Below are 27,558 nucleotides of genomic sequence, written 5' to 3'. Positions count from 1 at the left end.
CAGCTGTTCACAACATATCATTGCATTTTAAAATAGATATTCAAATAGAAAATAGGTATTTTGAATTGTAATAATATTTCAAATGTTTACTCTGTTTTCATCAAATAAATGTAGCCTTGGTGAGCAGAAGAGGCTTCTTTCAAAAATAACAAAAACAATAATAATAAGGACTAATTAATTTAAAATGTAGTTCATATACAGTATATCTCACAATTGTTGCAATTTTAAGACTTAATGCATATTGTGAGATATTAAGTTGCATGTTTGAATTCAAACTAAAGTCAGAACTGAGATATTTTCAACATTGGCTACTGCCAACTTTTTTTGTTTTTTAAACTCTACAGGCTTCTACAGAAATACTGATCAGGCAGATGAACATACCCTGAACGATGAGGTAGACGTGGGCCGTATGGGGCTGGTTTCTGGCCTGGAAGCTGCATGTGTAGGGTCCCTCGTCTGCCACCATCACTCGCTCAATCTTAATGGAGAAGTCGCTGTTGTTGTTGTTCACCAGAGAGACGCGGGAGTCCAGGGACCACTTATCTGTGCCCGTAAATAAGATGTTGGAGCGGTTCAACCACGCCTTGTGAGTGACCTCCTCGTCTATCTTGCATCTAAGAAAGAGAAGAGATTGAAATGAACAAGTCTGTGGCAGATACAGTTGACTCGTTTGAGAGCATATATTCAACTTGATATGAATAAAAACAGGGTTGTGAGGGGCAGACGGGTGTTAATGTTCACAAATGACAATATATTTTCAACCTGTTTTCTCCATCAAAGCCTAGTTTTCATTTGTTTCAAATAAACTATTGCCTCCACAGACTAAGCTCTGTAGGAGATTACTGTGCTTTCATTAAATGAGCGCTAGTACGTTTTGTGCATAAATAATAGTTTTTTTTAAATTACACATATTACTGTCAATTTAAAACGTTGGTAAAAAAAAAGTACATACTTTTTTAAAATACTTTTTAAATGCTGAAATATTTTAAAAACAAATATTTTGCAGAAAAAAATAATAAACAAAATATATAAAGAAAACAAAGTGTTTTTTCTCCATCTCTTTTGGATGCTGGGCACATTTCACCACAAGAAGATTTTTTTTTATATTTTGCTTAAAGAAACCAAGCATATTTTAGGGTCACTAAAATTTTAAGGAAAATACTTCAGTCAAAAATGAGTTTAAAGGTGAAGCATGTCATTTCACCTGAATAAAAACAAGGGCTTGAGGGCTAGACGTGTGTTAATGTTCACAAATGACACATCCTCCCTCATATTTCTATCCCTCAAAGCCTTGTTTTCGTTCGTTTTAAATATAATATGGAGTCTATAGATTAATTTCTATAGCAATTACTGTGCTGACATTGAATGAGCGCTAGTATGAAACTCTGCATGAAACTTTCTCTGTCAATGTTTCTTTGGTAATCGTTACAACTCGCTCAGAAGGCTTGGGTCATTAACTAGCTCATTAAGCTGACTAATCTGATCGGTGATGATTGCTTTCAAAGCACACAGTGCCACAAACATACAGTGACTAGACCAGAAAATCCCCAAATGTCAAATAAAAAAGTGGTGTGATGTTTATCAAATAAATGATCAATATTCATACTGTACATGAATCCTCTACTGCATGTTGCCTCAAGGTAACAAATGTGTTTTATTATGTTTTATGTGGTTTATTTTATTCCAAGCACATAAAATGGCAATTGAATGGTTAATATTGACGGGATTCTTTGAATAAACCAATAAAGAGCTTTTTCCTTGTCACTATGTCCTGGCAGGCATGTTCAAATCTTTTTCTAGCACTGTACGCCATTCGGAGGATGCATTTTTGCTCTGGAGATCTGCCCTCACAAAAGCTTTTCTCCTGCATCCAAAATGTGATTCACATTTGCTGATGAGTAAACCCTGTTTTGAAACATTTAGAGTCATATATATATATATATATATATATATATATATATATATATATATATATATATATATATATATATATATATATATATATATATATTATTTGTCACAAAGCATTGCTGAAATATATTTCTTGCCTTGAAGAAACATTGTGTGGGGGAGTGGAACAGATATGGATGCAGCTGTTATAGAGAATACTGCAGTTATGGTATGTTTATATATATATATATATATATATATATATATATATATATATATATATATATATATACATGTATATAAATTATTCATATGTTAAAATTATCCATTTTTTCATATTTATTTCTTTAGGTACTCACATTTTTTCCTAAATGTATCTTTTCTTATGCATGAAAACTGAATCAAGCTTCTTTTTACACTTTTTTTTATAATGCATGCAACAATATCATTCATTTCAATAATTCAGTGAACAAGTGTAACATACAACAAACAGAGACAGATCACACTGCTTATTCAAACGATCCCTTCATCCATATTACTTATTTTTCGGTATTGACTTTTCTTATTGCTGGAAACTAAATCAAACATTTTTTAAACCATTTGTTTTTCATTAAGCATGCAACAGAGGGTTAATTTCTAGGTATATTTCAAAATGTATGTGCAATTTGTTCATATTAATTATTCTTCTGTATTTACTGTATTTTTTAAAAGACCTCCCAATTCCCATATATAGCTTAATCATGAAAACTAAATCATACTTAATTTTAAACTATTGTTTTCAAAATGCATGCAACAAAGGGTTAAATATGTCAGGTACATTTCAAGAGTTTAGTAAAAATAATGTAAAATCACACAGCACTATCACAATTCTTATTTAAATGATTCATTTATCCATATTAATTATTTTTGGGTATTTACTTTACATTTAAAAGTCCCCCCAATAATGTTTTTATGCATGAAAACTGAACCAACCATTTATTTTTCATATTGCATGCAACAGACTAAAATATCACAATAGGCACATGCCAATAATTAAAAAAAGTGTAAAATATCAATCATTCATAATCCTCTACATTGAGAGTAAAACACTGGAATATGCGACTAAAAGTCATGCTGACTGAATACTGTCTCAATAAATCATTAAAAATGGATGGTTGCCATGTTTTACTTCTGATTAAAGTTCTGTCATAAAAAATAAAGTTGATTGCCTGATGCTTCTTAAAAATGTATTTGTTATGCTTTTAAATGATACAGCAAATGTATTTAAATTTAAAAAAATTATTTATAGTTACTAAAAAACGGACTTGCCAATGGTGATTTTACTGCCAGCACATACAGTACATATAGAGGGTTGATACAGTAATTTCTTCTCTCCCAAATAAATATGACCACTGAAGTCAGTGAATAGACAGCTGACTTCAATGGGGTCTAAAAATACATGGAAAGAAGATCAGTTTTCCCTGGACAAGAGGCTCTAAACACATCGTTTAGATGCCGGCTGGATGTTGTGCATCACTGGGAGTCTGTGAGAGCATCATGAGCACTAGTTGCACCAAATCACCTGATCGTTTATTGGACAGTGAGGCTTGTATTGTAGTATTTTCGTCTTGAGAAATCCGGAAGCTTCTCTATAAAACGACTGACTGAGTTGCAAAAGAATGTTGCAAAAACTGCCAGTGATATAGTTGGCTGACGGTGTTTGAAATTAAAAACTCGTTCTAGTCTGGAGATGCAGTTCTTTGAAGTCTGCTCTGCCACAACACATTCGGGTCATTGCTCACAATCTTATCTTTTGCCTGCTGGCATTTGTAAATAACGCAAAAATGCAATTCTGAGCTTGGTCAATTATTTGCATCAAATATCGCCACCGTTTAGTTTGGGCGGCAGCAACACTGAAAAAAACAAAATAAAAAAAATAGATTGAAGAACAAATGTTGCAATATAATAACTGACAACTGCACTTCATCACTCTTCACAAGCTACTGAATCAGACCACATACAGTACTGTAATGCCATCAGTCCTGTTGCATTCGGTAACCACAGTTCACCTCTAGATGTCACTGCTCTGCTCTTGAAGTGGAGAAATCGTGACACATTTAAGGCTTAAATATCACTCACATTCATGTCAGCTTTGACTTTCAGCGTATCAAACTGTGATATCACATCAATTCCCATTCCTGGTGCAGTTGTGTGGAATAATAATATGGTGCTTGTGAGAATATCAACCCCTGACAGCAGGTTCAGGAGTTCAATTGCTGGCAACAAAACTAGAGAGAGTGAAATTAAAATGTTAAAAATGCACCCTCCAGTGAATGAGTATGCTAAAAGCAGTGAGGCTGGGCGATAAGAACGTGTGTTTATATTCATGTGCACGGCTATCAGAAGCAGGACCGCCTTACATTATTTAAATGTGAGAGTGATGGAGAAACACAGAATATTGTGAAAATATCCTGCTGTCGGATTTCATCAAAAAAGCTTAATTGGTGTTCTGAAGATGAACAAAGGTCTTACGGGTTTGGAACGACATGAGGTTGAGTAATTAATGACCAAATTGTAATTTTTGGGTGAGCTATCGCTTTATTTTCACACAATGCGTCTTTATTTCTCCTGATTGTGACTAATTGTCGCCTTTGGCTTGCTTAGTTGGGGACACACTTTCTGGCAGCATTGCTGACTTGATTGCACAGACACTATTTGAAGAGAACTGGACTGAGCTGGACGATGATATCACTGAATCAACAATGCATTATCAGAACATGTTTTTCCTGTTTAACACTGTAAAGCTGCTTTGACACAATCTGTCTTGTATAAAGCGCTATAAAGGTGACTTGACTGAATATTTAACTTGTCTTTATATTTCATAAATGCCACTTTAGTTCTCATAAATGTAGATTATTATGTCACAACACAACCACCACTTTGTTTCTAATATTTGACTTTCTCACAATATCTCCTAATATCTTACAATTACAACATCGTTGCAAGTTAATTTCTCACAATGTGTTTTTATATCTCACTTCTTTATCTCTCTTTATGACTTAATAGCTTACAATGGCACTTTACTTGTCATTATTGTGACTTAATTACTTTGTATCTCACAACTGTCATTACATTTCTTGTTGTTCCTCAGAATTGTGATTTATTATCTCACAACGTGCCTTTATGCAGGTAGGCTATGTCAGAATTGCAAGATTATCTATCGCAATTGAGAGTTTATCTTCTGTGATTGTGATCTTATATCACTTTTAATTTATTTTAAACTTTATCTCACAATGATATGTTTTTGGTCATACCGCCGCTCCCTATAAGAAGAAGATCAACAGATCATTTCAAGGGAGGAAAAGAGTGTGTTTAAAGCACATGACATAAGGATGCAGGTGCAAGGTGAAATCACCTCAAAACGACGCTTTCTCCTTCCAGCACGGTTATGTTGTCGGGCAAGTGTCCGAACTCGGCCGCCTGAGCACCGCTGGGCCCTGCCAAAGAAAACGAGAGAGGAGAGACGTTAGCATACAACAGTTATTCCAACAACAGAAGGTCCACTCCATCCCCGGGTCCCCCGGGCGGCACGATGCCGGGTACTGAGTGCCTCATTGATCCTGGTCAGGCAGGATTTGTTTTTGTGGTTTGCTTAGTTATTTGCGAGGAGAGAATAATAAGACCGCAAAATGACAGCACGGAGCCGTCAGCGCTGACCGTCAGAGGGCTTGAATAATGATTGGGCTCTGCCCCGCGCGCCGCCTGGCCGCGCGCACTCGTCGAACAGACCCGATAATGAGCCCGGGGAAGAGGATTCGCACGGAAGCAGCAGAGCGTGAAATGAAGGAACCGCCACTGCAATGGGAACAAACACACACAGACATACACACACACACTCGTGCATGAGCGCTGTCACTTGTGTACAAACACGTACACGTGCGCTTTCATATGCACGGATCAAACTACACACTGGGATACCAACAAACTGGGACATCAGAGGAAACGGGAATTTGTTTGCAGGGGGCACCAACAACATCAAATTCCTTTTTAGTTTTCAAACGCCATTATTGTTCTTATCTATTCAGGGTGTGCAAAATACGCTCCAATTTCCTCTGCAAACAGAGATAAGTGTGCTATCGGAGCTCTCTCTGCGTGGCTCCGTCACCACGTCAGTGCTGCCAAATGCCAGCATGGTACCGTCTTTGAGTCCTGCTCATAATCCCTGTCGCTGTCCTTAATATCTGCTGGCCAATATTGGGTCATTCTGCCTTCGAGGTTTAATATATGAGACACATGACGCATGTGCAGTCAAGAGTTAAGAAGCACCTGGAAGGTCGGGGTGTTTTACGCACAATGTGAAGCCCAGTGAACCAACGGCTTGCCAAGTGATAGAGGAGAGGGAAGAAGACAAAAGGAGACATGCGGCATGTGATGACCAAACGCTGGGCTTTTTTAATTTGAGACAAAGCCATGGCAGAGGCGAAATTGCACAGAGTAATGAAAAGAAGTATGGGCTGCATTGTCATGCGCGTCATGGTATCGTACACAAATTGCATAAAGCTGCTTTACATTATCCGTTGCAGTGACCAGTAATGACATTGCTAAATTAAGTTTTCTCGACTTGCGGCACACTAAAAATTATAGTAATTGCTTAATCAGCTTTCATTATTTTCATTAGTAAGCATTCCTTTTAAAGACAAGTTTGGCCTGTGCATGCATGTGCAAATATGAGCTACTATGATTTCTGCAGTATGCGGTATATTGACCCTGCACATAATTTTCTGTACCCATGCAATCTATTAGCATTAAAAATGGCATTTGCTGTTCATTTATCACATTAGAAATGGAGTTTTAAAAGAGTTGTTCACCCAAAAGTAAGAAATTGCTGAAAATGTAGCTACTCACCCTCAGGTCATCCAAGATGTAGATTATTTAGTTTCTTCAAAGGAACAGATTTGGAGAAATGCAGCATTTCATCACTTTCTCAGCAATGAGCACTGCTCTGCAGTGAATGGGTGCCGTCAGAATGAGAGTCCAAACAGCTGATTAAAACATCACAATAATCAACAAGTAATCCACAGCACTCCAGCTCCATCAGTTAACATCTGGAGAAGTGAAAGCTGCATGTTCGTAAGAAACATCCATCAAGATTTTTTTTTAAATATATATATATATTTTTACTTTCTAAAGCAACGAAGTCATTTCATTTTAATCAAGAGAGAAACCTGCAAAGATCAAACACAAAACAGTCCAAAACAGTTCTAAACAAATCTGTGGATTTTGATGTGAGAGACAACAGGAGATGAACTTCTTCACTGGAGGAAGCGTTATTATGAATTTTGGACTCGTATTTTGACCAGAAGCAACAGTTAAAAGTTAAAATGTTTTCATGATTGATTTGTTTCTTACAAACATGCAGCTTTCACTTATTCAGATGTTAACTGATGGACTGGAGTGCTGTGGATTATTGTGATGTTTTTATCAGCTGTTTGGACTCTCATTCTGACGGCACCCATTCACTCCAGAGCATCCATTGCTGAGCAAGTGATGCAATGCTAAATTTCTCCAAGCCTGATGATTAAACAAACTCATCTACATCTCGGGTGGACTGAGGACGAATACATTTTCATGAAATTTAATTATTTTGGGTGAACTATTTCTACGTTGAGAGCATTGCACTGTGGGATAAACAACATGCAATTTCTATACATAGAGACATCATGCATACTGTATATATTATATGTACTATATATAGAGTTTATATATATATATATAGAGTGGCACTTAAGAAATTATTAATAACATGAATAAATGTAAAATAAAAAGTTTTTCTTTTTAATTGACAGACAGCTATATACAATTTTTTAATTATATATATATATATATAATTAAAAAATTGTATATAGCACAATACATATATATATATACATACATACAAAGAAATGGTTAGATGCAACAATAAAACAGTTTTAAAAAGCATTAGCCAAGTGCTCTTCTGTATCTGCTTGCCAGTCGAGTAAAAAAGCCAGGAAACACGAATGGGCCCAAGACAGACACTTTGCATTACATTAATCTAAATAAAATGAATCACAGATCATATCTCTAACTCTTATAAATTGAAAAATTACATATTTATTCCATCAGAGAACAGTATTGTATACTGCTGTATCTTACAGCATGACAAACCCAACATGACCTTCAGTTTCAAGTGTGATGAATGAGTTTTACAGAAGCACTTTTTTAAAATCTTCTTGACATATTTGTTCCGACAACCAAAAATTAAGACATTTAAATGCAATATAACCATATCTATTTCCAGGATCTCTAAAATTAACTCTCTAAAATTAAACATGCAACTTGATGTTATGTAGCAGAAAAGTAGCATACCACATTTTCCATTGCATGTTAAAAAAAAACAACAACAAAAAAAAACAGCATGCAACACATACAGTAGAATTCACTCTGCAGGATGCAGTTTTATGGACTCAAGTATTGCATTCTGAACATTTCTGAAATTCTCTGGTCTAAAAGCACGTCTATTTGCTATGCACTTCAGGATGTAGGATGCATTTTCCTCCCACTCTCAGAAGAGCCAAGGTTCTGTCCACTGTTTCACTTTGTTCTTGATGCATGAAACAAGCTTAGACGTCCTGACAAATAACAGCACAGCTCGATAAAAAGCGGGCATTAAACTTAAAGCATTGAGGGTTTTTTTCTTCTTCTCATTTTACTCATTTCCGTTTCTTCTCTTTACATATGCACACACTGGAATATTTGGCATCAAACGGATGATGCATGCACAATGTAAAGTCCCAATGCATTGTGGGGAAAGTTATAAAACAGAGGGGGTTATTCCCTATTCCCTTTTCAATTCTTATCTTCACAGCTCAATTGGCACCTCAGATTTTAATACCTGGCAGGTTCTGCCCCCCAGCCTGGTGTTTTATATCTCTAGCTGGGTCAACACGCTGCATGCACAAATATGCTTGATTATGAAGTGCTCCATGCTATTTTCGCTCTGTTGTGCAAACCACATCAGTCTTTTCCCAGGGTGTTCCCTGCAGAAATGAGACGACGGACCAGATTTGCTTACTGGGATAAAAGAAATCCAAGGAATCCAACTTAGATTAACATATTACAGGCAGAAATAAAATCACATTAACCTGTAACCTAATATCCAAAATCACTATAGAAACGAGTGTGAGTAACTATTCCTTTAAAAAGCCTGTGGAAACGTACCAGATATGTACAATGCAATGTAAAACAACACTGTAGATAGGCAGATTTAAGCGTAATATGAATGTGAGGGCGATTGTGGATGTGCTTTAGGATCCACAACATCAGAGTTTCATCATCTCGGAGCTGTCAGATCTCATTCTAGATCCCTATCAACCAAAGACAGCGTGTAAAAACAGCTGTGAAAGATTCAGTATAAAGTCGGCATCTATCAAAGAGCATTCGACTGATTAACATAAAAAAAAGAAACAGACCAAAGTTGATGCATTTTCGTATTTTCCATGTTCATTTTACAGGTCTATGACGAATTTTATGAAGGACTGTAGAATTTTAGTTTTTCAAATATACATTATTATATACATATAAAGCTGTTAATTTATTACATGTTTAAAAATGTAGTTAAATGCAACAGATAATAACATACATATATATTAATGTTACAAAATGTAGTTACATGTTACAATAAATAATAAGATACTTTTAAAATAATAATAATAATAATATTGTTTATCTCAAATAAATATGCAGTTATATATAAAATTATACATATAAAGCTTCATAAAGATACATAGATAGACAATTTATATACAAAATATTTCTATTCATTTTTATATCTATAAATATGTATTTATAATAATATTTTTGTAACTTAATATTTTAATATGTAGATTATTTTTTATGCAGCTTTTTTTGCATCTGTTAAATGGTTTTCTATATCCATAGCCAATCATATATATCAATATATATCAATCATATATATATATATATATATATATATATCATATCAAATATATATATATAAAACCGGACAGGTTCACAAATAATATCTCTGCTGCTTAAAAAAAATTGAACAATTATCATGAAAAAATGTAAAAAGATGATTGATCCAGAGAACACAAATGGACACTACTGTCCAATATTTTCATTTGCAGTGTGAAGAATGAAGCAAAGCAATTTTTGTTTAAAACAAGATGCAAAATAACAATTTATTAACAATGTAATTTGTGCATAATGCATAATAACAATAAAGTGATTTGATTTGAATAGCACGGCAATACAAACAAACAAAGAAAGAATTTCTGTAGGACTAACTAAAGTGAAACTGAAAGTCACAATACAAAACAAGATTAAAAGACTAGTAAAGTGTGAACACTACAGCAAGCGTCGAGCATTCATTCAGCAGCACTTACATTTCATCTCTTGGTCCAACAACTCAAAGATCTCTTTAGCTCTGTCCTTCAAAGTTAAATATCTTCCTAAAGCGTCTAGAGACCCCCTCAGCATCCTTTAACTGTTCACTGGGCCTAAAACAGATGCATCATCTGCTGCGTTTGGAGCTTTGCCTCACGGAGCCTTCAGGGCTTGATTCCCTGCGACCTGTGGGACATTAATTCAAACATGATTTGTATCCCCTTGACTTTTACATGCTCTCGTTTGTAATTGCACTTGCTTCTGGCACAAAGTTATTAACAAAAGCGAGCTGGAGTTCGACGGCGGAGAACTGCTGCGCCTTTGTACTGCACATCTATTGCTCACTGGCCTTGATCATCATATATACACGGAAACCTTTGAAAGCCAAACCATCACGAATGATGAGGATCTAGAGGAAACAATAAACAAAAAAAAAATACAGTTACAAATGCAAAGTGCATCATGATTCAGTTATATGCTTATCATTATCATTCCGTCATGCTTAAATGTCACTTTTAGCACACAAACGATTTATTTGATGTTTCAGTGCTTTCTTTTGAAAAAGGTCTGTTTGTACTGTATAAATAATGTCTTCCTTTTATCAGTTATTGACCTTAACATGAGAAACAGACACATATATACATACATAAACATGAGGATATATCTGGTCAGGGCATCATATAAAATTCGATTAAAATAAATAAATAAATGCAATGTATGTAGCATTCGTCACGTCGTTTGTTTTTATTTTATACCCATTTAAAAACCACATGGAAATATCTATTTCGTGAATCAACCATATATATATATATATATATATATATATATATATATATACATATGTATATGCAAATTTCTATTAAAATAAATAAATAAGCAACTAACTTTAAAGATAAAAAGTTCTTCATCTCATTTTTATGAGATTTTTTATTTTTATTTGTATAAATAATTATAAAGACACATGGAAATATCTATTTTGTGAATTATCCAAAAGAGAACATATAGCATATGAATGTATATTAAAACATAAATAACTTTACAAATATGAAATTAATTTAACTCCTCTGAATATTTTGTATTTGTTTTTATTTTATTAATATTTAAAATACCAAGTGGAAATATCTATTTAGTGAACCATCCAATATATAATGAGACATAAAGTATTTAATGCATGTTAAAATATCTGAACAAATAACTTTACAAATGAAAGTACATTACCTAATATGTTCATTATTTTTTCATTTTTAGTTATTTTATTATTATTAAATTATTAATTTGAACAGTTTCATTGTTTTGTTTATTTCTCCTCCACTGAATTGCAATATTACAGTCAATGTGGCAAAAGACCACAGCAAAAAATTGCTAAAAAGACAATGGATGAAAAAAGAAGTGGGTGTCATACCGCAACCAATTAAATATTTACAGAGGCTCTTCCTTCTGACACCTTGATGATGAAGAAAGGCAGTCCAAAATTATCGGATGGCTGAAGCCTGAGGCTGGAGTGGATTAAACATTAACTGGCAGATAGATCCGTTTTTTCCACGTCTGATTGCATTAACTCCGGCTGGGCCGTGTGAAGCCCCTGTATGCGCCTCCCTCCGCTCTCAGCCCAGTTCAGATCGTGGCTTTATACCTGCCCTTTGGCCACCTGTCACATGCACAGCACCGCGGTGCACTGACTTCAACCACCTGGTCACCATTTACTCAGGAACAAGACGGATCGCTCTGAATTTCACATGCAATAAGGGAAATGTGAGCTTCCTTGATGAAAAAAAAACAAACAAAAAAACAGTATGTCTGGTTGGTTACCTTACCATCATTACTTACAGCAGAGCAGAAGATTATCAGTGAAACATGTTGTATCTGTTCCTCATGTTAAGGTCAATAACTGGAAGACATTATACATAAAAACAGTCAATAGACCTTAGAAAAATCGAACAAATTCACACAAAATTTTTGTGCTAAAAGTGAAATTTAAGCATAACGAAATGATAATGATAAGCATATAAAAAATAAAAATTCCTAAATCTGCTAGAGGAATAGATATATAACATGCTTCATGCTGAAAATATAATCACATTCTCATAATCATTTGGTTTGGTTATAATATTTTACTATTTATTTAAAGTAGTGCTAGATGATATTCTAAATCTTAAAATATGCAGAAGAATATTTAATAAATATCCAGTGCTGAATTTACTATAGACACCATTGAAAAATGTGGGTTTTTTAATTTCCTTTCTTTTCAAGGCTGCATTTATTTAATAAAAAATACAGTAAAGCAGTTATATTATGAAATATTATTATCATTATTTTAAATAACTGTTTTATATATGAATATGTTGTAAAATGTAATTTATTGCTGTGATCAAAACTGCATTTTCAACATTACTCCTACTTCTAAAAGACTGATTTGCTACTCAAGAAACATTTCTGATTATTATCAGTCAATGCTGAAAACAGTTGTGCTGCTTCATATTTTTCAGGATTCTTTGATAAACAGAAAGTTCAAAAGAAACTACCATGGCTGACCAGCTAGTGACCACCTATACCAGCACAGCTCAGCATGAACCAGCAAAAACAGCAATACATGCTGATCTAAGGGAACTTGTATGCAAAAGAGGCAGGAATTGGCTCATGGACTGAATTTGTTTAAACGGATCATTAATTCCTCTTAGTTCACATCGCCTATTGACTAAGCTGGTGTCGTGAGATACTGATTTGACTTAGTTTGCAAACAGATTAAGGGATTTTGTACCTAATTTTACACACGCTATTGTATTGATTACACGTGTAGTCTACCAGCCTATATGGTGAGTAAACCCACCACTCGGTAAACACTGATCTTTACTCCCAAACACTCAGTCTCCACGACACGTAATGCAGTGTTATGATCCCTGACGCGGATGTCTTTTGTTCACATAATGTCTGCATACTGCTCAGCTCTCCGGATGCAATTCCCTCTCCACATATACATCGATACACAGCCCCACCACGAGACAGAGAGACCGAAATCAGCTCGATAAACTCCAGCAGAGATCTTTACCATCGAACCTTCCAGCTGTCAGCGCAGAGGTCCACATCCCCCAAGACCTGTCAGTTTTACCCCACTTCTATCTTGGATAAAAGCCCAAAACCCAAAGCAGTCCGAGATCAATACAGCAGTTAAACTGCTACCAGATTCACAGAAAACTTCACACGCTCCGGCCGACAGACAAGGCCAGAGGAGCAAATAGAAGAGAGTTTCTTTTCTCCAGCCAAAGTGCTGAAAACGCATTGCAAATTCATGCTCGTGCTGGCATTTAGATCTCATTGGCGTTTTGTTTAATTTTTATATGCTTAAGCGCTGTGGTGTGTCATAATGGAACAAGATTATTAATGACTCCGGATAGATAGATAGATAGATAGATAGATAGATAGATAGATAGATAGATAGAAAGTAGTTAAATTCCATTTTGATTTCATGTTGACAGATTCAGAGTCCTCAGCTCTTGGTCGTTACATCAGGCTCCGCATCACTTCCTGTCTCAGCTGAACTAACCAAACAAACAAACCAAATGTCTTTGACATTGATAAATGAAACTTTCTTTCAGAATTATCTACCTGACACTGATGCAGAGCATGGCACGCTCATACTGAATGCATGCTGCAGCGTGCATGTCTGGGGCGGCCCCCTGTGCCATGTCACGGGGGAGAGAACGTGGGCGCAATTGCCCTGCTCTGGGCATCTGGCAAGGTCCTTAAGGAGGAGAGATGGGGAAATGTGAGCGGGCCAGGGGGCGTGGGGCGGGGGAGGTTATGTGGGCTGCTACCCAGGAGTCTGCTCTGTCAGTTTAATTTGGCACTGGCGCTAAGAACAAAACTCGCATTACCTCGGGGAGAAGAAATCAACGAACACCTGCTTAGGAGAGCGAGAGCTCTCGGGTTTCAGGGAGGGGCGAGGATCAGCAGCAGCAGCGGCAGAGGCATGCTGTCAGACCATGGTAAGAGAGAGAGAGAGAGAGATGAAGATGCAAGAGAATTAAAACACCAAAGAGGGTGGAATAACATAATAACATACTGTTCTTACTATTTCTGCACAAACAGGACCAGAGGATGCTGTGTGCAATACAGCATCCCACAATGCAGTGCTCTTCATTTGTCCTTCCATTTCCAGATTTTCTACCACAGGACAGCACACTGTTATACTAGTCTAGGACTATTTCTGCAGTAATTAGGATGCATACTGTGTATAGTTTGCACATTTTTTTGTTTTTTTTGTATGCAAGTGCCAAGGTCTGCAATTTTTGTCAAAACATGAAAAAAGTTCAATGTGTGCAATGCTACCCACAATGCCATATTCTTGACTTGACCTTCCATTAACAATATGACAAAATCGCTGAAAGTGACATCATTTTCAACCACAAGACAGCATACTATCATACAAACTGTACAATTTATGTAGTATACTGCATACTGTGCATAGTAAGTTTTTCAGTATGGATACAGTGCCAAGATGTGCAATTCTGTCAAAATGTTCAATTTGCAAAAATGCAGTAAATAAAATAAAATAAATAAATACTAGCTCAGTGCATGCAGCACTGTATCCCACAATGCAATGCTCTTCACTTGACATTCCATTTCAAAGTTGAATGAACCAGAAGTGACATCAGGCTGATGATTTTCAACCCCAGGACAGCATACTATAATACTATTCTTACTATTTATGCAGTATATAGGATGCATATTGTGCATAGTTAACACATTTTCTGTATTCATACAGTACCAAGGTGTGCCGTTTTTGTCAAAATGTGCATTAAAAAAAGAGATCAATAAGGGCAATACTATGTTCCCAAAATCCAATGCACTGGATTTCACCTTCCATTTCCAGTATGGCGAATGAACTGGAAGTGTTATTAGACATGATTTTCAATTGCAGAACAGCATACTATCAGACTGCTCTTTTATATATCAGACTGCTCTTATATATATATGAGGCATACTAAGCAAATTTTCAGTGTGCATAAGAACCACAAAGTGCCACTTTGCATCCACAATGCAATGCTGCACTTGACCTTCCATTTCCAAAATGACACATGAATCATAAATTATATGAAATCATATTCAACTACAGGACAGCATACTATCATACTTATCTAACTATTTTTGCAGCATATGATGAGGCATCTTGTGTGTACCAAGCAGATTTCAGCATACATTAAATGCTCAGATGTGCAGTAAAAAAATTGTGTTCAATACAAGCAATACTGTATCCCATAATTCAATGCATTGGACTTGATCTTCCATTTCCAAAGTGACAAATTAACCTTAAGTGATATCAGACTGCAAGACAGCATACTAGTATATTATTCTTACTATACTACTATCAGTTTTTCAGTATGTATGAAGAACCAGGATGTGAGGTTTTTGGTCAAAATGTGCAATTTGGAACTGAAAATACCTTTTAAAAAATAAAATGATGGAAAATGTTGTGAACTACCTTCTTCAATGTCTATCAGTGCAAAATGCATTGCATTAAAACATTTTGTTTTTTTTTGCAAATGTGTGCAATATTCAGTACGAATAAAAAATAGTGTTCCATTTAAGTAGCAGGCCATTCATATATGTTCATATTGAGTACATTATACTATGGATCTAGTAGTAGTATGCTATTTCAAACATTCCACAACAGTGGCTTATTTATTTATTTTTTTTTTTTTTTTATCAAATTTTTATTTATTTTTTCCTTTAGGGAAAAACATACAGACATGCTTCACAGAAATAGAATATAAATGTATAAATACATCCATTTACATACATGCCTATACATAAGCATATATAATGAAGCATAATTAACATAAAAAAAAAAAAGAAAAAAAAAATAATAATGATAATAATAATAAAAAGAAACAAAATAAAATAAAAATAAATAAAATCCCATGTGGAACCCACCCGCCCCTTGGATCCCGATCCCCATATCTCACTCGCAGATTAAATCTAAAGCCCACGGAGAGTGGTCAGCAAAGAGTGCCAAGCCTCTATTGCTGACTCTTTGGCACCGTGGACTCTAGCTATTGACAACTCCAAGTAAACAATATCCAAATACATTAAAAGCCAAGCTCGAAAGCAGAGTGAGTGTGGAGGTTTCCAGCGTGTGGCAAGTAGTTTTTTAGCAGCTGTAAGTCCAGCCAACAATGCTCTTTTCTTGTCCAGTGTCAATCCCAACTTTGACAAATCATTCAAAATAAGTGTAGCAGGCGTACAAGGCAGTCTAATCTTAAACAACTTAGAGAGGTTAAAGGCAATCATCTTCCAAAATTCAGCCACTGGGGAACATTCCCAGAACATGTGAAAGTAACTGCCAGTCACTTTAGCAGAACAGAAAGTACAAGTAGGATCGTCAATAACCTTCATTAAATGAAGCTTCCTAGGGGTGAAATAAACCCTATGTACAAAATTATAATGAATTTGCTGGTGATCAGGGTTTCTGGATGATAAACCTATATTGATCCACACTTTATCCCAATCAAATGCGGGTGACAAATCTGGAACATCTCTCCTCCACACTGTGTCCAACGCCAGAGGTCTATAAGCATATCGCAGCAAGAGCCAATAGAGTCTTGATACAAAACCCCTAGTGCTCCCGACAGAGTAAAACAATTTTCGAATTGGATGTGATGTGAGCGGAGCTTGTAAGGGGGCACCGTTGCTTTTTAGAGTCGATCTCAACTGCAAATAAAAGAAAAAGGAGGTACGTGGTATACCATGCTTGATGCAAATATTTTGAAAAGTAAGTAACCCCGCCTCCCCATAAATATCCCCAAGTGTACAAATGTTTTTTTTTTCCCAATCAGGAAATCGAATATGACAACCGCCAATCAGCAATCTCTCATTGTTAAATATTGGAAAGTGTGGGTCCCAGATAGAAAAACAACCAGCCAATTTCTCCACCCTCCTCCATACCAAAAGTAAATATGAAATCATGGGACCAAATTTCAAACGGCATTGATGGGGTGAGATTTTTGCATACAAAATATTAGTAAAAGAATATGGAGCTATCATCCGTTCCTCTAAAGTTCGCCAAGAGACTTGAGCATCAGGGTGAAACCAGGATAGAAGAGGTCTAAGTGTGAAGGCCCACTCATAGAACTTAAAATTTGGGAGAGACAGGCCACCAGCCTGCCTTTCTCGCTGCATGGTGGTGAGCTTAATACGAGGTCGTTTGCCATGCCACAGAAATTTACTTATTGCTGAGTGCAATTTGCCCCAATATTTAGGGGGTGGGGGAAGGGGGAGCATTGAGCTGACAAAATTGATTCTGGGCAGAACATTCATTTTAATTATGGCTACCCTGCCACGGAGCGAATTTGGAAGGTTAGACCACCTGTCCAGATCCGCCACCACTTTGTTAAGTGTTTTAGAAAAATTGTTTTTAATAATTGTCTGTATGGAGGAATAGATGTCTATCCCCAGATAAGTGAAGTTATTAGTAACTGGAATAGATGCAGGGATGGGAGTATTGCACATTGCCTGATTTAAGGGTAGTAAAGCTGATTTCTGCCAGTTAATTTTGAAGCCAGAGAGCTTGCCATAAAGATCGAAGGTAGACAAAATATGTGGGATACATTGCACTGGGTTATTTATATACAATAAAATATCATCAGCATAAAGTGAAACATGGTGGTGTGTACCTCTAATGGAAATTGGAGAGATTGTGGGAGAACCACGGATAGCTTGTGCCAGTGGCTCAAGAGAAAGGGCGAATAACAGAGGGCTAAGAGGACATCCTTGTCTTGATCCTCTCAAGACAGCAAATGGGGAGGAGCTAATTTTGCCCGTAAGTACTACAGCTGTTGGGTTTTTATACAGGACCTTAATCATATTAATAAACGGCAAACCAACCCCCATAACCTTTAGCACTGCCCACAGAAATGGCCACTCCAGGCGGTCAAAGGCCTTCATTGCATCTAGTGAAAGGACAGCAGCAGGGGAATTTAAATCTTGAGCATCATGTATAATGTGTAATAGTCTTCTAACATTATCTGTAGCAAGTCTAGACTTTATAAACCCAGTTTGATCACTATGTACCAGTTCTGTCATATGGCCTTGAAGCCGACGGGCCAGTAATTTTGCGTAAATCTTTAAATCTGCATTTAAAAGCGAAAGAGGCCTGTAGCTGGCGCAATCAGCTGGATCCTTTCCTTTTTTAAGAAGCAGTGAAATTAATGCAGAATTAACATCCCTAGAAAATGATCCCTCTCTAACAGAATATAAAATCATCTCCAGTAAAAGCGGGCCAATCTGGGGCCAAAAAGTAAGATAAAATTCGGGTGGTATTCCGTCTGGACCTGGTGATCTACCTTTACGCATGTCCCTAGCAGCTGTCTCGCACTCCTGTAATGTGATTGGTTGATCTAATTTTATGGCGTCATCATTACTGAGATGAGATAGTTTAACATCTTTCAGGAAATTATTGCAGACATCTTTATCAAAATTATTTTCCGAATTATATAACTCCTGATAGAAGGAGGCAAAAACAGCATTTACTTTCTTTGGGTCACATTGTATAGTGTTATTTTTGTCTTTAATGCAAAAGATATCAGCAAAGTGCTCATCCGTCCGAAGTTTCATTGCCAGTAAGCGACTGGGTTTTGAGGAGTTAAAATAATAAGTTTGTCTGGTTTTGTGCATGAGGAATTCTGAACGACGCCTCAGAAGAGAGTTAATCTCTTTTTTGATCAATTCCTTTTGTAGGGCTGTGTAATCATTAAAATTATGTTGCAGGGAAGCATCAAGGGACGTATATTTTAATTCTAAAGCTTCCAATTTAGCTGCATGAGCTTTGTTTTGTGTTGAGGCATATAAAGTGGTATTACTCCTTATAAAGCCTTTTATGGCCTCCCAAAGAATCCTTGGATCGAGAACAGAGCCAACATTAAAGTCCAAAAATTCACTAAAATTTGTTTCAAACTGAGCTTTGAAAGACTCATCTCGCAGTAAAGAAGTATTAAGACGCCATCTGGGGGCTTTAGTGGAAAATGGGCGAACCTTGACTGAACAACATATGGGTTTGTGATCAGACCAGGTCACCGGAATGTAATGCGCATTTTGAATATTTTGAAATAAATCTTTTGAGGCAAAGATAAAATCTAGTCTCGAAAAGGATTTATGTCTCCCTGAGTAAAAAGAATAGTCTTTTAAAGAAGGGTTTAACAAACGCCAGATATCGACCATGCCCGTTTCGGATGCCCAGTGGCGCAACGCCTCAGATGCAAGATGTTGGTCTTTAGTCTCGCTGCCGCCTGTTCTGTCCATGCTGCTGTCCCACACCGCATTGAAATCAGCCCCAAGAACTAAGTGAAATCCTGTAAGATCAAGCAAGGATTTAGTTAATAGATGGAAAAAGGTACGATCAAATACATTAGGGGCATAAGCAGAAATAAGTGCAATGTTTTTCCCATCCATACAGATCCTTGCTATAGCTATCCGCCCTGCATCATCTGCCCAAGAGTCAATCATATCAAATTTTAGTTTACGTTTACACAATACCATTACCCCTTTAGATTTTGTTGCTGCAGATGAAGTTGCAATAGAATGATAAAACTTATTGGCTAATCGACCCACATCTTTGCCCAATAAATGTGATTCCTGAATCATAGCAAAGTCTATATTTTTCTTACGAAAAAATTCTAGTACAGTGGTTCTTTTGTGCGGAACGTTCAGACCCCTGGCGTTGACTGAAATAAGGTTAAGAGCTGTCATATGCTAGAAGGCTTTGTGAAAAACAAAGAAAGAGGAAAAAAAAAAAGAAAGAGTTGTCCCAACAACAGCACGAGAGAGAACCGGATCCATAAAAGAGAAACACCCAAAAAAAAGAAAAAAAAAAAAAAAAAAAAAAAAAAAAAAAAAAAAAAAAAAAAAAAAAAGAAAAAAAAAAAAAAAAAAAAAAAACCGAAGAGGAAGGTGAGGAAGCTGAAACTGTCGAACCTTCCTGAAAATCCACAACTGGATAACTAACTCAGAGAACTTTCTGACCACTCAAGTGCGGCAGCAGCGCCACCCATCAGCAAACAACTGAACAGCAGTAGTGTGAACACATTAAAGACATCCGCCATCTAACAGCGGTGCTATATCGTTAACAGACACGAAATCTACAGACCCCCTACCCAACATAACCTGCACACATGACTTATAACTCGGGCAGACAAAGAAGGAGAGAGAGGGGAAAAAAAAAAAAAAAAAAAAAAAAAAAAAAAAAAAAAAAATACTGTTACCAATATGCCCAGTCTACAAATTGTGATAAAAAATACCACTGCAAAAATAATATTAAAGGCAATAAATGAATAAAGTGGGAGACATGCAGTGAAGTATATTATAGATAGTGATGCGAGACAAACATCAAAAATAGTTAATATTGATAATAAAAAATAATAAAATAAAATAAAAACTCCAGCTTTATAAAATTCGGAATGCTAGTTTAAATGGACATCAGAGGAAAAACAGGAAAAACGGACATATATTGTATATAATCTTGCCCGAATCAGTCTTAAAGTTTCAAAAAAAAAAAAAAAAAAAAAAAAAAAAAAAAAAAAAAAAAAAAAAAAAAAAAAAAAAAAAAAAATATATGTAGGCCTATATGTAACAAATAAAAATAAAATAAAAAATAAAGAACGGGGAGGAATATCACCGCTAACGTTAATGGCCGGGGATAAGAATGATTGTTCTGCTTAACATTTTAGAGGTTTTTGATGCATATCAAGGCCTTCTTATGATCTTCAAAACGATGCTTAACTCCACCCGGCGTTGTAAATGAAAGCACTGCAGGATAGCCGATGCCAAACGGGATTTTGGCTGAGTGAAGCAGGCGTTTACACTCCAGGAAGGAATGTCTTCGCTCCTGCGTGGCCTTCGAGAAATCTTGATAGAAGCTTATCTTGTTGTTCTGCCAACGGACATCCCCGATTTCTCTAGCGAGTTGTCTCACCCGTTCCTTCTGTTGAAACCTCAAGAACCGCACGATAAATGGCCTTGGAGGGGCACCGGGCTTGGCAGGTAGAAACGACCGGTGAGCACGCTCCAGATCTAAGCCCCCTTGAAATTCAGCATGAAGGACTTCGGGGAGAGTGGCCTTCAAAAACGATACAGCATCTTTATCCTCCACACGTTCCGGAAACCCATAAATGCGTAAATTAACTCGCCTGTCCCGATCCTCGTATTCAGTTAGTTTGGCGTTCAATTTTTCAACCTCCAAAGCAGAAGCCGGGGGGGCGACGCTGCGCTGCTTCTCCGCCTCCTCTAACATATCGAGACGCACCTCCGCGCTATTTATCCTGGTTAGCATGTCGGCCAGCTTACCCTCCATCGCCTCAACTGCTCTTCTCGTTTCTGTGACGTCCTTGCGAATATCTGCAAAGTGTTTAGCTTGCTCATCTGATAGTTTTTGAAGAAGCTCGTGAATTTTAGCAGTCGAGATGGACTCATCCGCATCTTCACGTGCTGGGGATACAGGAGAGGCGTAGGCAGCTTTTGAGCTAGCGGTAGCCCTAGCACTTTGCTGATGTTGAGACGCATTTTCGTTTTTCCGGGGATTTGGCATATCGAAAGTGGTTGACGCTTATTAAGGCAACTTGCGGGGGAAAAAAACAATGCAATAAACTGCGGATGCCTATATATTCACACAAAATGTTATCTCGTGGCGCTGCAGCCCTCAACCTAATCAGCCATCTTGCTCGGCGTCATCACGTGACCCCATTTATTTATTTTTTACTGCTGATCATGTCAAAGAGAGTAGAACAATGCTCTAAAAAGCTAATATTTATTCAAACCCTGAACATTCAACACTGATCTTCAACATAATTCTCTCCATAAAACTTCAAACACAAGGGCTGCCACTCCAGAAGCCTGTCTGAGCTGTGAGAGTTTCCTGGCTGCCTTCCACACGACACACTTGTGTTGTTGTTGTTTGCTTCTGCCTTCTGCCGGTTTTGTTTTGCATGGATGAGACGAAACACTTGGCGTTGCGACGGCGGCTCAGTTACACAAGCGTGCTTCCCTCGATGACTGCATTAGCTGGAGCAGACTTTCTCAGATGAGCCCCGCACACCCATTCAGCCAAGTGGCCCTCTAAGACAGCCATCAAGAGGCATATTTTTGGTTTTTGCTTTCGAGGCAAAGGCGCATTAAAGGGCAGCGATCGATGGAGAGCCATTTAATCTGCTTTCAGAACCTGGCTTAGAGTGGCTGGGCAATTGGGAGATCACAATTTCTACTGCACCCATCTTTCGGACGAGAGACGTATCAATGTCTCGCAGCCTGGTCTGGGATTTGCACAAAAATCTATTAAAAAGGAGAGTCAAAATATTCTTGATATTTAGGTTTCTGTACAATATAAAAAACATACTCCCCAGTATAAAATATGTATTATTGTTTTGGACCTTTCTGAAATGCCATGATTTTAAATGATGTCACAATTTCCCCTCAACATGAATATGCTTTTTCAGTTTTTCAACTTTGGTTAGTGTATAATGTTGCTGTTTGAGCATTAAAAAGGTCTGCAAGGTTACAAAGCTCAAAGTCCACTCCAAAGGGAGATATTCCCTTTAACAGAAAACACTTTTCAAGAACTACAACAAATGGCTCGTCATTGAAACGGGAACTAAACAGGATTTTTGAGACAGACTGGGAAGAGAGGTACTGCAATAATGTAAAACGTGAAAAATAATGCATTTCAAAACAACTAGCCTGACTAGCACACCCCAAAAACCCCAAGACTTCATAAAAGGGCTGTTTATGCATAAGTGTACCAAGCCAGTAATTGAATGATCAACTACACACTGCTGCTGTTAGTAGCGTGAAAACTCTATGCTCTCTATATTTTGATTATTTTATGGACAGAAAGTAAAGATCTTTCTCTTTATAATCGCTGGACCATCATATCAAGATCAGTGTGAATCTATCAGTGATCTGATTTCAGCATTTTCACCAAAACTCCTGTTATAGTCAAGGACTGTTTCCACTGCTCATTTACACTGTGTTTACACTGTGTACACTGAGGGTGCAGCCATGCAACTATTAATGCATCAGGAGTCATTCAGAACATAATGCTATAATCAACACTCTATACCATTAGTTCATCTTGGTTGGTTGTTTATAGTAAAAACAGAGTAAAAGTAAAAAAAAAGTCCCACATAAAATGCTAATTTCATATGCAAAGTTGTTAGCCAATCACAGCAGTGGGCGTTTCTATTGAGTCTCACAGTAGACACGCCCCGTTCAAAACAGAGGCTAAATTCAAGGTAGAAAATGTATCTCAATTATGATCACTTAAAAACAACAACAACAAAAAAGCAGAACCTTAGGAAACATAATTTAAAAAAAAAAATGCACTCAATGGCCCCTTTAAAACAACCAAATGACTAAAATCAAACAACAAATAATGGATTGTGTGTAATTATGTGCATGGGATTTTGTGCCAAACACTTTATAAAATAGCTCACAGCAGGATGGTTCTAATAAACAAGAAGCGCGTCCAATTGTCAAACAGGAGTTGCAATTTAGTCGTATTTCATGAACTTTGATTTGTCATTTTTCATGTTTTGCTGGATTGTCATTGCGGTTATCAATGGAGAAAGTGACACTAGTAAGCTCTCTGACACAAGCTCCATGGTTTGTTTCCATTTGAGTGGAATCACAACATAAAATGCCAACAAATGAGAAACCGAAAAAAACAAACAAACAAACAAAAACAAATTCTGATCAAAACTTTATTTTCTGGATGGCAGATTTCATCATTTTTATGGAATAGCACACAATATGCTGCAATCTGACAGAAATCAAAGAAATAAACATCCTGTAGATGATTTCGTTCCTCTTAAAAAAAATTTAAAAAATGAATGCAAACTTTGTATGTTCAGGATTGGCTGAAATGTCTTTGGAGGCGGGGTTCTGCAGAGAGAGGGTGTGGCAAAATAGCTTAAAACACCTTTACTGTTAATTTATTCAATCAGTGATTCATTCGCTTAATATTTTTCAGACCCATCTATTAAAGGTTTAATGAGGCAAACACATAAACCGCATGAGCTGTATTTACAAGTGTTAGACTTATGAGCACATAATATTTGAACTTCACATCTGCATAAAGACCTCAAACTTTCATCTAGCTCTTGTGATCAATTCCTAGTGTTTTATGCACCATTTTATGCATTTTTAATTCAATTTGGAGAAATAAAATGGTCTGACATTTAATATTGAGTCAATAAAGATGTTTAATAACATATCTAATTAATACGGTTCATTTATCACACTGAAAATGGAAGGCCAAGTTTAGTTCATTGCACTGCAGGATACAGTGTTCAATGCAGTTTGCTTTATTTTGGCATATCTAGTAAATGACTCAGATGTTCATATAAAAATTTACATGCTGTAGTGTAAACATACTATATAGAAATATATTCAAGCAGATTTTGTTTACAACACAAATATATGACACTCAAGTTCTACTACCATATGTGACCCTGGAGCTCAAAACCAAAAACTCAAAAAATTGAGATTTAAACAACATCTGAAAGCTGAATAACTAATATTTCCATTTGTGTGTGGTTTGTAAGGATCAGACAATATTTGGCCGAGATACAACTATTTGAATATCTGGAATCTGAGGGTGCAAAAACAAATCTAAATACTTTAAATTTTTCCAAATAAATTCTTAGCAATGCATATTACTAATCAAAAATTAAGTTTTGATATATTTATGGTAGGAAATTTACAAAAGATCTTTCCCTAATATCCTAATGATTTTTGACACATAAAATGTATTTCTGGCTATTACTACAAATATACCCCAGCGACTTAAGACTGGTTTTGTGCTCCAGGGTCACACTTACAAAACAAGCAGTCATAAACACTTCACCCAAACCCATTTTCCACTCTTTTAGCTAAATTATCCAGCAATTATATCATATATGCAATGCATGCTGGGTAATGTGCAGGACTAGAGTATGTTATTCTAAACATGGCCATGAATTTGTGTTGTGTTACATCTAAGCCTTGGAAAATAAAGTTTTGCAGTAACTATAAAATAACTTTTTTAAAACAAACAAGAAATATGTGCTAATAAATAATGCATGGTTTATTTCAATCTCAAAGCAGAGGCTGTAAAATATCAGACTAATTTATTTCATCATTTCATCGACTGAAATGTGTAACATCAGTGGATGTTTGATGAATCCTGCTCTAAAAATGTCAGTTCATTTTCTATTGGAGCTGCAGGATTTTGGGAACAGTTTGCAATGAGAGATGGCCAATTTCATGCAAAGATGCAAATGAAAAGTTTGTGTTTTTCATAATTGTTTTAATTGAATGCTCAATCCATGATAAAACAAATAAATGTCTGAAAAAAATAATTGTTCATTATAATTGCCTAATAAAATAATGTCTGATGCTTTCATTTTATTTCTGCTCATGTCCTCGATCACTTCTAGTCTCGCTCTGAATCTTTACAACATGTCAGAGTCAGTGCATGTCCTGTTTTCTGTCTGCTGTGAAGGAGAATCAGCACTCAGCATTTGATACAGTGTTTCCTGTGATTGTGATACCTGTAAATACATTTGTGCTGCTTCTATATATAAAAAAAATGGCCGAAAAACATTTTAAGTATACACTAAATATATATTGTAAACAGTGAAGCTTAATGAAATATATTTTTTAATTTTAGTTTTGAACTTTTTTTAAAAAATTTCTTTCAAATTGTAAAATACATTTAAAATGAGGCAACAAAATACATGAATGTAATATTTTTTACATTTATAGTATTTGCATATATATGGTAGTTGTGGAGCATTGTAAAGAGTGTTACTTGCTGAATTTTATTCAAATGTTTTATATGTTCACACGCATCACAGACAAAAAATAATTTTATTCATAATTTTTTTTTCAGATGGAACATAGAGAATGCAATGTATTTTCTCGGATTTAAATCTATAGCTTTAAAAATAAATACCTATATATTTTCTTTATATAAAAATATGCAATAAATGGCCAAAATAATGTAAATATATTTTGAAATATATATATATATTTTACTTTTTTTTGTGTGTGTGAAAATGTTTTTTTTTTTTTTTTTGCTGTTTGGATATAAGCATTTAAAAATGCAATATATTCTAATTGTTGAAATCTGATCATGTAATTCAAATTACATATTATCAGCAACTACCCAGCACTGGCTACCATTGTCTTGGCAAGTGTTCTGGAGGATAAATGATAAATCACATCTTGATAAGACTGAAATCAGATTTGTGGATTGTAAGGTTTTAAAAATGCTGCTCTTTTGAACTTTAGCAAGACATAAGATGGAAATTCTGACTTTCTAAAAGGAACATGCCAGCAGGATTCTCCTTTGGTGGAGAGCCCGTTTTATTTCTGGCCTCTTTACTTTTTAATTCTCCATTTTCATGTGTCTAAATGACAATTCCTGGAGACTTGAGCGTGCTTTTAGAAGTGTCAAGTGCCCAGAAGCTCCCCAAGCATGTGCCATGCGTTTAAAGTGGGTTTAAAAATAAATGAACAACAGACGATGTTGTGATTTATTCTGGAGCTGGCTCGAGGCAGAGGAGCTAATGTGACCGTTCTGTCATACATCAGTTGGTCCTTCATCGGAAATATCTCCATAGATTTATGGAAGGTCGGATTAACTTACCATCTGACAGCTCCAATTAAACTCTGATATTACGAGCCTGAGGGCCGCCTGCGAGCGTTTAATCAATTCTTAAGTCCGACATGACTCTCTCAAACCCAAATCTGCTTGAGTTCGGTGTCCATATCGCCCTTGTGCTGTGCTGTAGTGTAAGTGTGTGATGTTAGCTGCCAGTGAGAGCTGTGGGCAAAAGAGACCATGTCTGCTCTTCCTTCTCTTCTGATAAAGAGAAATCAGCCTAACTGCTTCTTTCAAACAGTTCGGCTATGTTCAGAATCTTACTATTTAATGAATACTGCTCAGTTAATTCCGTACAATGCAACATAGCTTATTGGAAAAATATGCCACCATCTAAATTCATGCTATGCATTTGTTACATTTTTTAAATGTGTTTGAAGAAGCCTTCTATGCTCACCAATGATGCACTTATTTGATAAAAAATACAGTAAAAACAGTAACATTGCGATTTTTTTTTGCCATTTTTACATTTTAAAGGGACACTTCACCCATTTGCATTTAGCTTTGTATTGTTAGAAACCCAGTCATATATTATAATGATCATGGATTTTCCCTTTATTTTTCCCTGAGATGGG

At 36.1% G+C, this 27,558-nt stretch overlaps 1 protein-coding gene and 1 long non-coding RNA gene across 3 annotated transcripts in view; one reads left to right on the top strand and one right to left on the bottom strand.

The window, feature by feature from the left end:
* LOC132103430 (igLON family member 5-like) overlaps positions 1-27,558 on the bottom strand; it is a 180,429-nt gene that overhangs the window by 22,583 nt on the left and 130,288 nt on the right. The window contains exons 1-3 of one of the 2 annotated variants that reach the window (XM_059508528.1): positions 5,587-6,007; positions 5,285-5,366; positions 382-614 (exon numbers count right to left, since the gene is read on the bottom strand). In XM_059508528.1, coding sequence (XP_059364511.1) covers positions 382-614; positions 5,285-5,366; positions 5,587-5,905 — 634 coding nt within the window. In that variant the 5' untranslated portion in view covers positions 5,906-6,007. Of the gene's footprint in view, positions 1-381; positions 615-5,284; positions 5,367-5,586; positions 6,008-27,558 lie in introns of those variants that run through there. The other variant, XM_059508529.1, reaches the window with a different exon arrangement.
* On the top strand, positions 16,213-20,946 carry LOC132103429 (uncharacterized). Its single transcript, XR_009423384.1, has 2 exons — positions 16,213-20,238; positions 20,828-20,946. It is a non-coding gene; the product is annotated as an uncharacterized LOC132103429 (long non-coding RNA).

This window comes from Carassius carassius, chromosome 24 (assembly GCF_963082965.1).
Source record: "Carassius carassius chromosome 24, fCarCar2.1, whole genome shotgun sequence".
Lineage (NCBI taxonomy): Eukaryota > Metazoa > Chordata > Actinopteri > Cypriniformes > Cyprinidae > Carassius > Carassius carassius.
This window is presented reverse-complemented; position numbering and strand designations above follow the sequence as displayed.